A 17,632-nucleotide genomic window follows, 5' to 3' on the forward strand; every position below is an offset into this window, starting at 1 on the left:
TTTTGCCAAACTTTAAGTGTATTTTCTTTGTGTGGTATTTATATTTATATTTTCTTTAAGATTATCATTCCCGCAACAATCAATTTTCTTGTAAAATTGGTGCTGATTCATGTGAAACATTGAATTTCGCTTGTACTGTGAATGTGCACACTGTATCTTCTTATTTTAGCTGCAACTGCAACTATTTTTTGCTTCAGTTCCTCTAATACTTCATCAATAGGTCGTGTTCCAATATTATATCTCTTTATGAGGTTATTTCAGATTTTCAGCTTCTTTTCCTTAAGGTTTTTCAAATTGCTCATGTCTGCTCTCAGTTTAAGAATTTTATTCTCCAGTTGATGCTTCCATTTTGGTTCCTTAGCCTTACTGCTTTTGGGTTCACTAATCTTATAGCCTAATTCAGATGTCACGACATAGGCTATTGAGTACATAAGTTGATTCATTTGTCCAATAGTTCCAGTAGGGATAGTCCTTGTAGCTTTATTGGTTTCTTGTAAAAGTTCCTTCAGTTTTTGTTGAGGTACTTGTCTCAAAACTGGAAGCTTAACTCGTTCCAAGTTGCTGTTCATTTGCTCGATAATTTCTGATGCGAGTTCTTGTTCCTTCTCTGATAGCTTCCTTTCAACTATTTGTATATTTTCAAGATTTTCAGCATTCTGCATGTTAGAATCTGGTTCTGTTCCATTCATATTCTTGGTCAGTTTAGGGTCAATACAGTCTCCTTTTACAGTCTGAGTTTTCAGTGCTTCTAGCTCAAGTTCACTAAATATCTTGTGTTTGATCATGAAGCTGCACTGCTGCATCAACCTTTCAAATGAAATTTCCAAATTTGGGTGTCATTCAAGCCAAAGTTGAAACATTCGTTTCTAAAATCCCCTAACTGAGGGGTTTGAACCATAGAATCACTGCATGACTTGTTGATTTTCAGCTCCAATTTTTCCTAGTAATTACTTTCAAGTTCAGTGGATCTTGTTCCTGTAGTCCACTTGTCACTGGATGTACAGGAAGCCTAACATCCAGTGCAGTCCTTGGTAACCCGCATGACGATTGATGCAGTATAGAGTTCTGATTTGTCTTCACCATTTTTAACTGGGGGATGGGCAGGTACCTGAGGAGAAGGTAGACTCCCACTGTGCGAGGTGGAAAAATAGGAAAATAGCAAAGAATCATCCCTAGCCCTTGAATACTCTAATACCATTAGGGGGAAGGAGCAAGATGAAAAGAAATACAGAGGGAATGAAGAGTAGGGATCAGTCAACAGATAATATAACAGGTGTATATTACATGACATTATATTACATGTATATATATATATATTGTTCGTTGTACCATTCATTTGTATTGGAGATTCAGTGGCAAGCCTTGAAGAAAACCCTGATTGATTCAGCCAGAGAGGCATGTGGTGAGGTTGTCTGCAAGGATAGAAAAATCAGAACTCCATGGTGGACACAGCAAGTTCCCTCTGCTGTGTCCGCCATGGTTATTCCCTCTGTTATTCATTATCTATATGGATCACATTATGAAGGAAAGTGGTATTAAACATGATATCAAAATTGGAGATGTTAATGTCAGCTCTGCTTTATGCAGACGATGTTATACTTCTAAATAAATCTGCTACAAGTCTGCAAGATTCCCTGACTAAATTGAATAACTGTTGTAATAAATATGGTATGAAGGTCAGCATAAAAAAGATAAAGACAATGAAAATAGGCAGAATCGCTGAAAATGTCAACTGTGTTGCGAATGGAGAACCTGTGGAACAAGTGAAACATTTCAGCTACTTAGGCACGATTTTTAGTGAAGATGGTAAATTAAATATGAAATAGACAACAGAATCAACAAAGGTATGGTAGGAAGTCAATTGAATAAATTCATATAGAATAAGAGAGAAATTGTCGGAACACTAAATTAGCTGTATACAAGACAGTGTTCAAACCAGTTTTAACTTATGGATCTGAGAGCTGGGTCAGAAGTAAAACACTTGACCAAAGACTAGAGACTGCAGATATGAGAGTCCTGAAAAAGATTAGAGGCGTGAACAGATGGCATCAATGGCAATATCATATTAAAAACGAGGATATTAGGAAAGAACTTGACATTGTCAGCATCCAGGAATGCGTTAGCAGAGCTAAGCTGGTATGGTCACTTAAATAGAATCGGCGAGGAAAGATTAGCAAAACAAGTGTTCTCTGCCAGGTTGGCAGGAAAATGACCCAGAGGAAGACCAAGATATAGGTGGATTGATATGGTACAAAGTGCCTTAGATGATAGAAATATAAGATCTGATAATGTTGGAGTCTTGACAAGTAACAGACTGATTTGGTGGAAAATTGCAGATAGGAAGTTAGTAATGATGTAAATTCTTCATGTAGTACTATGGTATATATAATATGTATATATATATATATCCTGTACACCCCTTGAGGGTACATGGCAGAAATTTGATGATGATATATATTGTTTTATATTTATATATTATTTTATTTAATAAGTTAGGAAATTTAATGACTTTTTTTAGTTATCTTACATTAGCTACTTAGGTGGTGCCTTTTGGAATTGTCAGTTATTGTTCAATTAGCTTTGTACTGAAGATGCCTTTGATATTTAGGCAAAAATTATACTAATAAAATAATATTTTATGTGGGTTTATTCTGGTATTATAATTTATTTAAATATGCGTACTCATGGTATTTCTTTATTGAAACACATTTCAGTCTCATATATATTACAAACATTCCATCATGACTGAACTGAAGATAGAATTATCAGCAGTTATAATAATCAATAAGACTTTGTTTTGAATATGTTAACTTTCCATGCATTTAATAACATTGGCGATGGAATGCAGAATCAGAACCTTTACAATTAACTACTACAAGAGATTTTCAACTGAAGGTGAGTTAGCTACTCGTATAATGGTTTTAAATAATGTTCCAACATTAAAATCTTGAGAAATTAATAACATGTTGTTTACAGACTTCTCATAATCTAAATTCCCCTAAGTTGTGCTACATAACTTGTAGGCAACGTTGTAACATTCAACACATCCTGAGTTGTTTTTGTTCAGAGTAGTACAGTATTACACCTGGTTTGTTAATCCTCTGCTGCGTAGTTCCTTATAAGGATAGGGTACCTTGGGAGAAAAGGCAAATTCCCACTATAAAGAAAGAATACCTCTGAAATGGTAAAGATCACCACTACTAGCTCTCAAATACTTTTACATCATTGCGGAGTAAGGGAAACTAAGAAGAGACAGGAGAACAATGTTTGGTCTATAGGTCACCTGCATTTTTTTTTATCAGAAAGATTTTACATGAGTATGTACCACACCACGAGTCTAAGGTTCATGTTTCCTGTATTCACTAAAGTGAGCTCCTGCAGATATTACAAGAAGAATGGAATGAGAAAGCTATAGCTGGAGTATACTACAGTAAAAAAAAAAAAAACACGATATTAGACAATCCTTAACTCCTCTGTCTAGACATCTCCCATATGAGTCTCACACTTGCCTTTTAAGCCTGACAATACCTTTTTTTTTTCTGTACATCATAAAACATAAGTAATAACTGCATGATATCCACCTGACACTACAAGTCAGCCATTATTAGGTCTGTGACTTTGATGGGACAACACCTCCTACCATATCATCTACTACTAGCCAGGCAGAGATTATCAGCTTGTAGTACATGTCAATTACTGTGTGTGTATAAATTATAATAATATGCATCTATCTGCATCCATACACAGGCGCACTTTGTCAATAAGTGAAAGTGTCACCACACAACCATTTTTTCCTCTCAACAAATGATGGTAAGGAATACAATATTTTATTCCTCTTTCTCAACAAAACAGCTGGATCCACTTTCACTGGCTCATCACCTCTTCTTTTTTTCTGATCATCATCATCATCAACTGACCGATATGTACCCTCAAAGAGGTGCTCGGGCTACTACAATACAATAGTAAGACATGATAAAGTTTACATTATTATTAATCTCCTATCAATAATTTTCCTTGTCATAACTTAAGAGTTTTCCTGGAGCTAAAATTAAGAATATAAAGGAAGCAATTCAAAAACACAAAAGAAAAGTAAACGAAATCATAATTGTTATAGGTACTAACGACGTAACGATAAGTTCAGTATACAAGAGGACATGAAAGGGTTGTTGGAAAATGCGAGAGTGAAGAGTGAGAAAGTGAAAATCATCAGTATTTCAGCTAGATATGATAAAAATGAATTAAGAAGAAGAGCTACGATTGCAAACAATTCGATGAGTAGGCAATGTAGAAGGAATGGATGAGAGTTTTTGGATGTGTGGAGTGAGTTTGAGGGAAGATTGGATTTATATAAGAGGTACGGCCTACACCTGAATGTGTTTGGCATCAGGAGTCTAGAAAAACTAATAACTGGTATGAGACCTAACACAGAGAGCTGGGGGGGGGGGGAACTAAATTATAAAGGGAAGAATGGTGAGAATGTGAGTGTAAGAGCGACAATGTTATATAGCTCTGTTAATGAAGAGAATTGGCATTATCATGGAAATGCTGATGAGGAGAGAACGATTTCGACTTTGTGTTTGCCCGGTTCAGACCCATGAAACGTGCTCAAAGAAGTCTACAGGCATAGATATGTCTACATGTCTAGATATATAAGGCACTAGAGAAGAATAGAGACCTGCAAGTTTTGTATACAAGAGTATACAAAAGAACATGCACGTAGATTATTATATCTGTACACGAATACTAGGAATATCAGAAACAAAGGGGTACAGTTCGTTGCCTTGGTTTGTAGGCATTAGTGAGACCTAGCTATCAAAATCAGACATATTAACTGGTATCAAGTGTAAAGGGTACACTATTTTTAGGAAGGATAGAGAGGAGGGTGGTGTGCTGCTATTGATATCAGATGACTTGAATCTGGTTAGAGTTGAGACCTATGATTGTAGTACTATTACTAACAGTATTTCATGTGGCAATGAGTTTGAAGCTATCTGGTGTGAGGTGGAATATAGCAAGATCAATTACATAATGGAGTGTTGTTAGAGACCCGGTGGATCGGTTGCTAGTGTTGAAGAAATGCATCACCAAATAGAAAAGATGAGTATAAAAAGAGTAATCATCATGGGAGACTTTGATTATCCAAATACTGATTGGGTAGCAGTAGAATCTCATGAGAAGAACTAAAATGCATTTATTGAGCTATTGCGGGACAACTTCCTCAAGCAGCATGTGACAGAAGGAACTCGAGGTCAAAGAGTGTTAGATTTGATTACAGTGTCAAAGGGTGTTTCAGTTAAAGACGTAACTATTCTGCTTCCGGTTGGTAACAGTGATCATGCGGTACTCACTTGTGAAGTGACTAAGTTTATGAATGTTCCATTCAGAAAAGGTTACATGCTGAACTACAAAGCAGGAAATTATGACCAACTGGGGAGCATACTGAGTTCAATGGAATGGGATCGGTTGCTGGATAGGAAGAATATTGACAGTGCATAGAAAGCATTTAAACAATACTTAAATGATGTGATATCAAAATGTGTCCGAGAGCTCGAAGAATAAATAGGGTAGGAGTCAAATGGATGTGCAATTAAGCAAGAAATTGCTAAGAAAAGGATGATGTGGAAGGAATAAATACCGTGTGCATAAGGATGATGTCAGTTATTAAAATTACAAGCAGCAGACTAGAATACTCATAACTGTTATATGAAAAGCAAAGTCTGAGAATGAAAAACTGGCTCTGCGTGCTAAAGACAACCCACAAGACTTCTATCGATATGTTGTAAGTAGAAGAAAGAACGAATATGAAAGAATAACTCTTCTAAATACAGATGGCATGAGGATGCAGAAGAGGTTGTTCAAATAATTAGTGCATTTTGATAAAATGCTATCAACCTGGTGTACACGACACTGGGCTCACCGCCACATCTTCACTGGATGAAGAAACTCAGGTGTATGAGAACAAGGTATTAGAACTGCTGCACACACTGAATAAGATTTCAGCAATAGGGACGATGGGATATCAGTACGTGTGCTAGAAGAGTGGTCAGCTGAACTGGCTATTCCTTTGACCAGGCTGTTTAGTATGAGTCTCAGAACAGGGAAGATTCAGGGGAAAGGACAAGAGGGCATCCCTGGAAGCTGAGAATGAATGCTGCTACGAAAGGGGGGGGGGGCAGTAAGGGCTAGATTTTTCTCGAAAAGAGTGGTGCCTGATTGGAATGCTTTCCATTGGATGTTGCGAGTGCAAGCAGTGTGAATGAATTCAAGAATAAGTATGATAACTGGTGTGTGTAGTATGTGGCCACCTTCGATGAGACTCTGACTCCGTGGAGTTCTGTCTTAATAATAATATAACATTTTGTGCTTCTAAGGTCCTGACTGAATCAATCCATCTACACCAGTCTTTTCTCTGTCATCCTGTCACCTGTTTTGCTAACCTTTCCTCATCCATTCTACTGAAGTGGCCATACCACCTTGGATTAGCTCTGATCACACATTCTTGAATGCTAACAATGTGAAGTAACTTTCTAATATATTTATTATTTTTTAATATGATTCTGGCATTCACGCCATCTATTCACTCCCCTAATTTTTCTGAAAACCCTCATATCTGTCAGTCTCCAGTCTTTTATCAAGTGACTTATTTCTAACCCAACTCTCATATCCAGAACTTAAAACTAGGTTTGAACACTAATGTATAATGTGAATTTGGTATTTTGGCTAATTTCTTTACAGATGCTTGTTATATTGCCATGATTTCTTGACTATTAGTGAGAAAGTGAAAATCTGATCTTTAACAACTTCTGTTTGGCCTGAACCCAGTTAATTCTTCAAGTTTATCTTCCACAATTTTTCTCAACCTCTTTTTAAGTATGCATGAATAAAATCCTAACTGGAACACTTAGTAGAGAAATTCCTCTGTAATTCTCACATTTCCTTTTTTTTTAATAGAGAACTATGAGAGCTTAATTCCAACAATCTGTGATTCAACATTCTTACAAGGTCTTCTGAATTATGTAGTGTAGCCACTGCAAAACTTTCATACCTTCATATTTGAGCATTTCTAGTCGAATATCATCTACTCCAGCTGCCATTTCACATTTCAGGATTTTGATAGTTTTTTTTTTATTTTTTTACTAAAATGATATTTATTCCTATTTGCTTCCCTCTTGAATATTTTCTACTATTGTTCTGTCAATGCTTGTTTTTGCTCTTAAAATTTACTCCAGATTTCAGGATACTTAAGGGTCAAAGCTGTATAACTGGGAGGAGACCTCCACATAGCCTTTAAAGGAATGCGGAGAATCAACCAACGATTTGGACCTAACGTCCAGTCCTCACCTTCTCATGGTGCACCCTGTTGGATATCTACCTGGATACAGAAGGAACGAGGATGGTCTGGCAATTTGGAATTTAGCCGATGAAATTGTATTCTTATTGGCATGAACTACAATGTAAAATGATACAACATGACACAATTTCATGCCAGCTGGAGTGTCACCTGGTTAAACAAGGCTCCATTTGTTTTTGCCAGGGAACTAAGGTGAACAGCAAAAAGTCAGCTACTGGAACAAATCCTGAAAGACATCCAAAGTCAACATCACCAGAGTTCATGAACTTACTATCAACATTAAGAAGCCTGAATGGCAAAGAATTGGAACTAGCAGAAGAATAGAATAAGTACCAGATCAACATAATAGGGGTGACTGAAACAAAAAAGACAAAAACTGGCGAGATCTTTCTGAGCAATAAATACAAAATGTTATATTTAGGCAATAACAATCAGGAAAAAGGAGTATCTATAGTATTCAACAGTAAGTATGAGGCTAATCTTCTTGAATGAATGGCAAGATTGTCCCACAGAAGGTTCTACCAAGTGGATGAATTTTTTGAGGCTTTAGGAAAAGCAACTGACATAATGAAAAAGGAAAAGTTGGTCCTTTTTGGCGATCTAAATACCAGAGTATGAAATGATTGTCAGACATACAGAAATGTTTTGGGAAAATTTGGAGAAAAGCACAAAGCTAATAATAATGGTAAATGTCTGTTGGATTTCTTTTCAGGACATGGATTAGTTATTATTAACACCTGTTCCAAGATAAAAATGTGCACAAATTCACATGGGGAGAAGCAGCAAGGAATAAGAAGAGTCTTATTGACCATATTATTTTTTGATAGTGATGTTTTCCCACTGGAGCAGGACAATAGTGTATAGATGATTTGAAATTGGAAGTTATCACCATTCAGTCTTGAGCAGGATAAAATTGAATTTCATATTGAAAAGAATAACATGTAAGAAAGTTTTAAAGTGAATAAAAGTTGAGCAGCTCTCAGATGTGAACTGTAGACTAAACTACACAAACATTATTCAATAAAAAATGAGATTTTGAGAACAGATACCAAACCTTAGAGATTCAGTGGCAAGCCCCGAAGAAAACACTGATTGATTGATTTAGCTAGAGAGGCATGTGGTGAGGTTGTCTGCAACGACAGAAAAATCAGAACCACATGGTGGACACAGGAAGTTAAAGAAACACTGAAGGAAAAGAAGAAAGGATATCAGGAATTCCAGGCAAATAAGTCATCTTGTGTTCTTAGAGAATACAGAAACAAATGTAAGAAAGCTAAACACTGTAAAACTAGCTAAATGAAAGTCATGGGAAGACTTTGGTAAAAATATAGAAAATAAATATCAGGAAGGTGGCAAAATATTCTGGAGGCTGTTGAAAAAGCTCAGAAATGGAGGAAAGTGTGCTGCAAAAGGAATTAGAGAGGACAATGGTGACATGAAAACTGGAGAAAAAGATATCTTTGATGTATGGAGTAATTACTTTGAAAAATTGCTAACCTTTTTTCTTTTTTTTTAAAAAAAAAGAAATTACTGACCATTTTTAGTCATCTTACATTAGCTACTAATCTGGCTCTTTTTAGAATTCTGTATTGTCTAATTGACATTGTTTCTGTGCTGAAGATGCCTATGACCTAAATGAAAATTTTACATTAAATAAGTTTGCGAGTTTTCCTCCATTTTTATATTTATTTGACTATTCTTTCTCTCAAACTTGCTCCTGACAAGATATGATTCAACCCATTCAAACGTTTATCACTAGTCTACCATGGTAAGACAGTAAAATAGCAATTTTATCAGATAGCTCTTATACAATAGCTTTGTTGCATCTTAATGTTTATGCACTGTAGTTTCATAGAGGTAGTGTACTAGATCCTATAGTTGTATAAGTTTAAAAAGAAAAGGTGGCAACATGTGTGGGAGTATTTTATTAATGTAAAGTAAATGAATTTATATACTGATTATAATGAAAGTGTCTTAAACTCCAATTCACCAGATAACAAAAAAATACTTTATGACCTCTTAGCTTAAAATGAGAATGCAAAGGATGTAATAATTACACAAACACAATTTGAAAGATCTTTCTGGCCTAGCATCAATGTCATTAGATCCTTGGATATCTTGCATAAACACAACCTGAAAGATAAGTTACATGGCATACAATCAAACCAACTTGCCATCCAGCCTAACTTTCTTACTAGGACTTAAGCTTAACTTTTGACCATGAACTGGACTCTTCCACGAGGGACTTAGTCCTGCAGTCCCAAAAGAGAACACTATAACTGCTATTGGGTTTTATATATTGTTAAATATATTTTATATTTTTATTGGGTTTTATTTTATATAGAAAGAAACATTCATTTCTTATATCTACTTTTTAGCATGATTTGTGAAATTCCTGCTCACAAGACCTTCCTTATAAACAGGTGTGTGGAATAAGACATACTTTGTGTGTGTGTGTGTGGTAGTGTAAAACAGCTTTATAATTCATTTCAGTAAAAATACACAATAAAACTTATGGTTTCTCTTTTACAGTAGTATCTCGCTAATCCGAACTGCAGTTTGAAAGAAAAAAAAAGTTTTATTTATTACGTATTATTATTATGTGTACTATTATTTTTATTTAATAATTATTATTTTAACTATTATTTATTTTATTATTATTACAGTACAGTATTTATTTTTTTCATACTGTCGATCGTACGGTTACACTGTAGGCCTATTTTGATTTATTGTGTGTTCACGTTTGCTTTTTATACTGTACAGTACGTACTGTATTGTCGGCATGAATCACTGCTGTCGAGCGTCATGGAATAAACTGTGGCCTTCTAGAATTTACGAAGATAACTACGGTGATACACAAAAAGCAGAAATTCAAAACGTGCATAATTTGGTTAAAAATATAAATCCAAATGTTGAAATTTCACAAACAGATGTTATGAAATGGATTACAGGTAGAACCAAAATTGAATTTGAAATGACGATAAAGAATTCGAAAAAAAAAAAAAAAAAAAAACGTGAAGAGGCAGTTTACAGTTTTAATATATGTATGAATGGGCTAAGCAGAATGATCCGCCATTCCACAAAATTTTTTTGCTAATGCAGCTTCGAGAAGAAGCATTCAAAAAACATTTAGCTTCCAAGAAGCAAAAGAAAATCAGTGACTTTTACAAAGAAATAAAAAAAGAAAACTTTTTTGCGTGTTATTTTGTGAAACTTTTTTTTTGTGTGTTGTGTACAAGAATGTTCTATTTTTTATGCAAAATAAGTTATGTACTGAAGTATGAAATTTTATTAAATCAGAATCCTCAACAATACATACAAACTAAATTTTTTACTAAAATAAACTTGTGTACTGTATTATTTTTAAGTTTTATATTACAGCACAGTAGCATTTTTTCTATCAGTTAATTCATTTATTTACAGAATTAAATTAATGTACCATTAGAATCAGATTATTTTTGTCTTAAGCGCTAGTTATCGTTGCCTCTTGGGGGGGGGGATTCGCTAATCCGAAATTTTCCCTAATCTGAACGAGCGCGGTTTTTATTAGTTCGGATTAGAGAGATACCAATGTACTTAGTATTTTTTAAAATATTTGAAATACCTCAGTGAGGAGAAGGTCTTCTTTTCTTTATCTTTATTACTAATAAGTAAAGGCCCTTTGGTCAGATGTGGAATCTTTGCTTGCAATACACCAACAGTGGCAGGAGACCAAACTGCAACTGATGTATTTGAGGTAACAGGTTTTGTTGTTGGAGTTGTTACTAACAGACTTTTGGACTGAGTTACAGTGGCAACTGGAAGACGTGGCTGATAAAAAAGATTTAAAATTTAACATGAATATATTTCATAAAATAAATCCTAATTAAACTTTTAATATCAAAGCATATAAATTAGTTTGCATTACAAAATTCTAAATTTTCCTGGACTGGACACATCACGTGAATGCTGGATACCTACCTTCCAAAATAAATTTTCCTGGAAATCGAAGAAGGGCAACAACAAAAAGTGGAAAAAGTACTATTGCTTCAATGATAACCTTAAAGTTAATATGAAGAAAGCTAAACGCTGTCATAACTGGGAAACTATGATTCCAGATAAGTCAAAACAAGAGAAAGGCAGTTAAAAAACGGCAGTGCTGCAGGACAGCTGACAGAAAGCACATGGGGCCCGAACCTGGGTCAGAAGGTTTCCCAATCAGATGACACAATCTTGCTGCCATATACTCTGCCAGGTTGTTCCTGGAGAGAAAGCATGAGTATTGGGTGTATGGGAAGCACAATCAAGGCCATGTTATAACAACGAGACTGACTGCTTTGTTATGAGTATCATATCCAAGAGTAGCTACTCTTACTGCACAGCCAAACTTTATTCTTTCAACAAATTCATAACCAAAATGAAACATACAAACAATGGTTTCACTGCAATCAAATTAAATCTTCACCTTCCTATTCATGCTATACCTTCTGAAATCCAGATATTCAAACAATGAAGTCCCTTTAAATGTCACTTTAACATCCATAATGCAAACTAATTTAAGACAGGATACATATGGAATTATCTGGCTGGTAAGTATGATAAACTTAGGAGTTTGATTGGTTCAGTGCCAGGGCATGTAAAACTGCAAGGGCTAGATGTTGATAGTGCATGGGAGGTAAACGGTTAGGAAGTGTTTGCATGAGGCAATGGCTGACTGTATACCTAGAGTTCGAGTAATAAATCAAGTAGGGGTTAAATAGATGAATAACACCATTAAGCTTGAGCTGCAAAAAAAAAAAAAAGAAACTACTATGGAGGGAATTTAAGGAGAAAGGTGACCGGCAGGCACATAAACGGTATAAAGCGCAGGCCAGAAGGGTAACGAGTGTGGTAAGAAAAGTAAAAATGGATTATGAAAGAACATTAGCCATGCAGACTAAAGAGAATCCCAAGCAATTTTTTTTTTATGTTGCAAGTAAAAGAAAAAACGTATATTGCAGAATTATTTTAAAGAAATGCTGATGGTAGGGAGGTAACCGAATCAGTTGATATAGTTGAATTACTGAGCGAGCACTTTGCAAGAATATATCACCCAGGTGGTGACATTTCAGAAATGAATGAACCAATAGATTATACGAGAATACCACAATTCCCGTATAATCTATTGGTTCATGTGGTGAATGAAATGGAGGTGAGTAGTCTATTATAAAACCTCAATGTCAATACATCTGTGGGATTGGATGGTATACCAGCTCATGTCATACGGGAAGTGACTAAAGAATTGTCAGTACCCTTGACCATTTTGTTTAATTTGAGTCTTGGGTCTGGGTTAGTCCTGAGGGAGTGGAAAGAGGGGAAAATAGTTTCACTGCATAAAGGAGGTTCCAAGACTGCTGTTGTAAATTACCGACTGATTAGTATATCAGGAATCATTGTCAAGGTCTTGGAGAAATTAGTCAAGAAAAGAATACAGGATTGGATAGATGAAAATGGGATACTGTATGGGAGATGACATGGTTTTGTGAAGGGTAGATCATACCTCAGTAACTTGCTCATGTTTTATAACACAGTGACGGCTGAATTGGATAAGGGTCATGAGTTCACAGTGATTCTACTGAACCTTGATAAGGCCTTTGACAGGATACCACATGGAACTCTAATCAGTAAACTGCAGCATATGGGGATGGATAAAGGGTTGGTGAGATGGATAGGAGGGTGGCTGATGGAGAGATAGAGAGTGGTTTATTCAGGAGTAGAGTCCAAAAGACGGCTTGTGACTAGTAGTGTGCCGCAGGGTTCTCTTCTTGGACCCATACTTTTCAATTTGTTCATTAACGATATAGGAAAGGATCTGAGAGGAAGTGTTCACTTGTTTGCTGATGATGCAAAGTTGGGTAGAGCAATAATGAGTTCACAGGATGTCAAAATTTTGCAGGATGATTTGGATAGTTTGGAGGACTGGACTAAGGAAAATGGATGTCAATTTAATGTGGCAAAATGTAAGGTTATGCATTTTGGGGTGAAAAGATTAGCAGCAGTATATCACATTGGTGGAACCGTACTCCAGGAGATTGATGAGGCCAGGGATTTGGAAGTTTGGTGGATAGGGAGTTGAAGTTTAAGGGGCACATCGCAAAAGTGGCTAAATCACTTGGTTGCTGAAAAATACTATCACAAGTAGAGACAAACAAGTTATTGTTCCTCTGTATCGAGCCTTGATAAGACCCCATCTAGACTACTGTGCCCAGATATGGGCACCAGGGTTTCTTCTTGATGGGGGAGGAGGTGGAGAGGATCCAGAGACGAGTGACCAAGATGATAGCAGGTCTATGGAATGAACATTATGAGAACAGGTTGAAGATTTGTGGGTTGCAAAAATTGGTTGATAGACGGAAAAGGGGTGATATGATTGAGACATTCAAATTACTCAAGGTTTCTATAAGATTAATCGAGAAGATATTTTTGAGAATAGGACAGGTGGTAGGAGGACAAGGGGCCATACATGGAAACTGGGCAAGAATGTGGTTAGCAGGGGTGTTAGAGCTAGGTTTTTTACTTGGAGAGTGGTGAATGAGTGGAATAAGCTGCCAGAGTCTGTTGTGGGTGCTATGACTGTGAATGAGTTCAAGGCGAGGTATGATAGATACTGTGTGAATGTCGAATAGTTGTTCTTGACATGATGTTAGGGCCTCCCTCGATGAGTCTGTCGACTCCTTGGAGTTGCCCGGAATAATAATAAAATTGATCAAGCTGGACATGATTCAAAAGTTTTTGCTATAAGCAATTACCTCACATAAACTGCACATTCATCTACCTGAATTCCATATAACCCTCTCCACTCCACTAATACCCTTGATTTTTTTTTTAAAAGCAGTTCTCCTTGCAGATATACCACAGGGATCACCTCTCTTCATGGTAATGGAGATTATAATCTTGTAAAAGTTCTCTCTCTCTCACACACACACAGGATGCCCTCCTTTCCCCTAGCCACTCCTAGCTTTATGTCCTTTGTTCCTACTTAGTGTTTGTAGTTACAGACATACTAAGTAGATGTTTGTAGAGTAGAAGTGTACAAGAATTTGGAATAGAATAGGGAATGAAGGCTAGTGAGGTAAATTTTTGGTACTCAGTTGGAGCAAGTGTTTGCATCAGAGGAGCAGAACTAAGTAGGACTTCTACTCTTCTTTCCCACAGTCTGCCTGTTGATTCTGCTCCTCTGATGCAAACACTTGCTCCAACTGAGTACCAAAAATTTACCTCATTAGCCTTCATACCCTATTCTATTCCAAATTCTTGTACACTTTCCAAGAAGTTGTAGAAAAAAGTATTGGTTACCACAGGTGGCTTGCAACAAGAATCCTGCTTCATATTCAGCCTATGCTGAAGCATGCAATAAATGCATAACAACCAACAGCAAATCTAAATCCAACTTCCTAAAGACTCCTGCTTCCTTGCAAAAGCCATCAAACTCACCCAAATGGCACCATTATTACAGCACCTAAAGACATAAACATTTGTCTTTAGGTGTGATGTCAGTAGATATCAACTATATCTACTGACATCACATTTTTACCCGACTCCTGCATAGATGACAGGAAAACCACCCCCTACCATTCCAACAGCCAAACACCATATATGGTTCCAGTGTCTTTTTGGCAAAAATACATCAGCAGGATACTAAACAACTTGAACTAAAGTCTCCTGGTCTTGACTGCATTCCCCCATTTGTACTCAAAAGCTGTAGTGCTCTAGAACTAACACCTATCTTCTACCATCTCTACAATCGTCTATACCCAGCCAGCACTTATTCCAATGCATGAAAGCAAACATACAACTATTCCAAAAAAAGGAAGAGGATAAAAGGGAGATTAGTCTGCCATTCAACTACCAGCCAATCGCCACCATCTCATTCCACTCCAAAATAATGGAGACAGTTATCAACTGTCAACTTCTCCACTACCTAAAGGCTCATCATTTAAGTGCTAATCATGAGTATGTTCAACCAATCTAGATTGAAGACAGACCTTTCAGCCCACATCATCCACCACTTTCAGGATACATATCATGAAAAGGTTAAGAGACATGTGCTGTTGCTCTTGACATATCCAGGACTTTTGACCATGTTTGGCATTGAGGCCTGCTAAAAAAAATTACCTTCCTTTGATCTACGTGCACTCTGTAATTGGATAGTCAGTTTTTTTCTATGGTTGCTCACTGCATGTTATGGAAGACAGCATCCTCTTTTCAAGTTTCACCATCAATGCAGCAGGAATACCTCAAGGCCGTTTCATTGCCTTTCTTCTATACATAAATTACTTCATTTGTCAATTATCCTATCCACAGCTTTATTGATGATAATATCCTCCATTTGTATATCATATATACAAATGATAACATTTGTATATATGAGTTTGCAGTTGTCCCCTTGAAAGTTCCTCAACTTTGATTAATTTAAAAATTTTTTTATAAATTTTTCTTTTCAATATGCTATTCCATTCGCTGCAAAGATATCACTATTAACAAAACTTATTCGCGTGTCCTCCATATGAATTTATGCACACTTTTATGTATTAATATGGAGTTAGTAATGGCTACTCCATGTCCTGAACATAAATCCAGCAGGTAGTTAACACTATCATCAGCTTTGCTTTTTTTCTCCAAATTTTACTCAAACATTTCCGTCTCATATTCATTTATTACTCAGCTGTTTAGGCCTGTTTGCTGTTTGACATTAAACTTTTTTTTAATGTCAGTTGACTTCTCCATAGATTCAAACAATTCCTCCACTTCTTTCCTAGTAAAACTGTCTGTCAGACAATATGCACATATAAGTCTCATTTGAGTAATTCCATATTTTGATATTTGTCCACATTCAACCTTTCCTTACCATGATCATTATGGCCTGAATATAAATAACTGACATCTTGTATTTGTTATTTAGAAGAAATTAATATTTTTTAACACTAATTATGGTACTTCTTGAATTCATCTGCCAGTTCTGTTTCTTTTCCATTAATACTTCTTATGCTTTGATGATATCAATCTTGTATTTTACTGAAACTGAGTTGTAGTTTGTTCTAATATATGACCTCATTGTTCACCCTCATTCCCTGATGAAAACATTCCAGGTCTTATGTATAATGTTCCATTTATATATTTGGTTTAATCCTTTATCCAAGTGTAAGCACACAAAGTTTATGCCTAAAGTATTTTCAGGACTGGGGCAACTTGTGGTAAAGGTAGAGTAAGTTCTGATCACTTGCCTTAGTATCTCCCATAACAAAACACATCTCCTTGTGGACATGTATAATGCTATGCATTAAGGGAAGGGCCACTACCCAGACCGGTTTTGACCTTTATTAAGGTCTCATCAGTGGGAGCAAGACCCAGAGGTGGTGATACTAAGGTGGAAGTAATGCAGAAGTCATATCACCATATACCAGTTGCCAAAAGGTGTCAACACCTTATTATTAAAATTCTCTAGATTAGAGATAGTTGATAGAAGTTTTTTCACTTGGCTATGCTACCAAGATGGGCAGGACATCTCGCCAGAATGAGAGACAACAGACCAAAATGAAACCTGGAAGACCAGCCTTAAGGTGGGAAGACCTAATGATTAAGAAAGTTGGAAGAAAATGGAAAAGAAAAGCCCAAGACAAGAATAGCTGGACTCTTTATGACCTGCAGTCATGGAGAAATCCTGACTGAAACCACAGGTCCATCAAGGTAAAAAAATGCTACCAATTATATATTTGGTTTAATCCTTTTTCCAAGTGTAAGCAAAGAAAGTTTGCGCCTGAAGTATTTTCAGGACTGGGGCAACTCGTGGTAAAGGTGGAGTAAGCTCTGATCTCACTTGCCTTAGTATCTCCCATAATCCAAAGCACATCTCCTTGCAGACATGTATAATGTTCCATTTACCCTATGCAACAGTTGCATTTTGAAACATTTCTCTCATCTATTTGTCAAGTGAAAATCTGATGTTGACAACCTCTTTTGGCCTGAACCCAACTAATTCTTCTCCAAGTTTCACTTCCGCAATATTTCTCAACCTCTTTTCAAGTATGTTTAAATAAATCTTACCGGAACATTTGTAAAGAAATCCCTTGGTAATTCTCATTCATTTTTATTCCCATTTTTATACATGGGTACTATGAGAGCACTACTTCAATCACTTTGAATTTGACCTTCAGACCAAGTCCTCTAAATTATGCAGTGTGGCTACTGCAAAACATTTATACTTCCATATTTGAGCATTTCTGGTCAAATATCATCTACTCGCTGCCATTTCACATTTCCGGC

The 17,632-nt window shown here is 36.2% G+C and overlaps 1 protein-coding gene across 2 annotated transcripts in view; it reads right to left on the reverse strand.

Annotated features, from left to right (window-relative positions):
- Positions 1-17,632, reverse strand: part of LOC150096621 (transcription initiation factor TFIID subunit 4B-like) — a 383,016-nt gene that overhangs the window by 143,177 nt on the left and 222,207 nt on the right. For both annotated transcript variants that reach the window (XM_090407990.1, XM_090407989.1), the window contains one exon: positions 10,956-11,161. In XM_090407990.1, the coding sequence (XP_090264116.1) occupies positions 10,956-11,161 (206 nt within the window). The remainder of the gene's footprint in view (positions 1-10,955; positions 11,162-17,632) is intronic.

The sequence above is a fragment of the Typopeltis vanoorti genome, chromosome 18 (genome assembly GCF_054136105.1).
Source record: "Typopeltis vanoorti isolate ZY-2024b chromosome 18, IOZ_Tvanoo_1.0, whole genome shotgun sequence".
Taxonomy (NCBI): domain Eukaryota; kingdom Metazoa; phylum Arthropoda; class Arachnida; order Uropygi; family Thelyphonidae; genus Typopeltis; species Typopeltis vanoorti.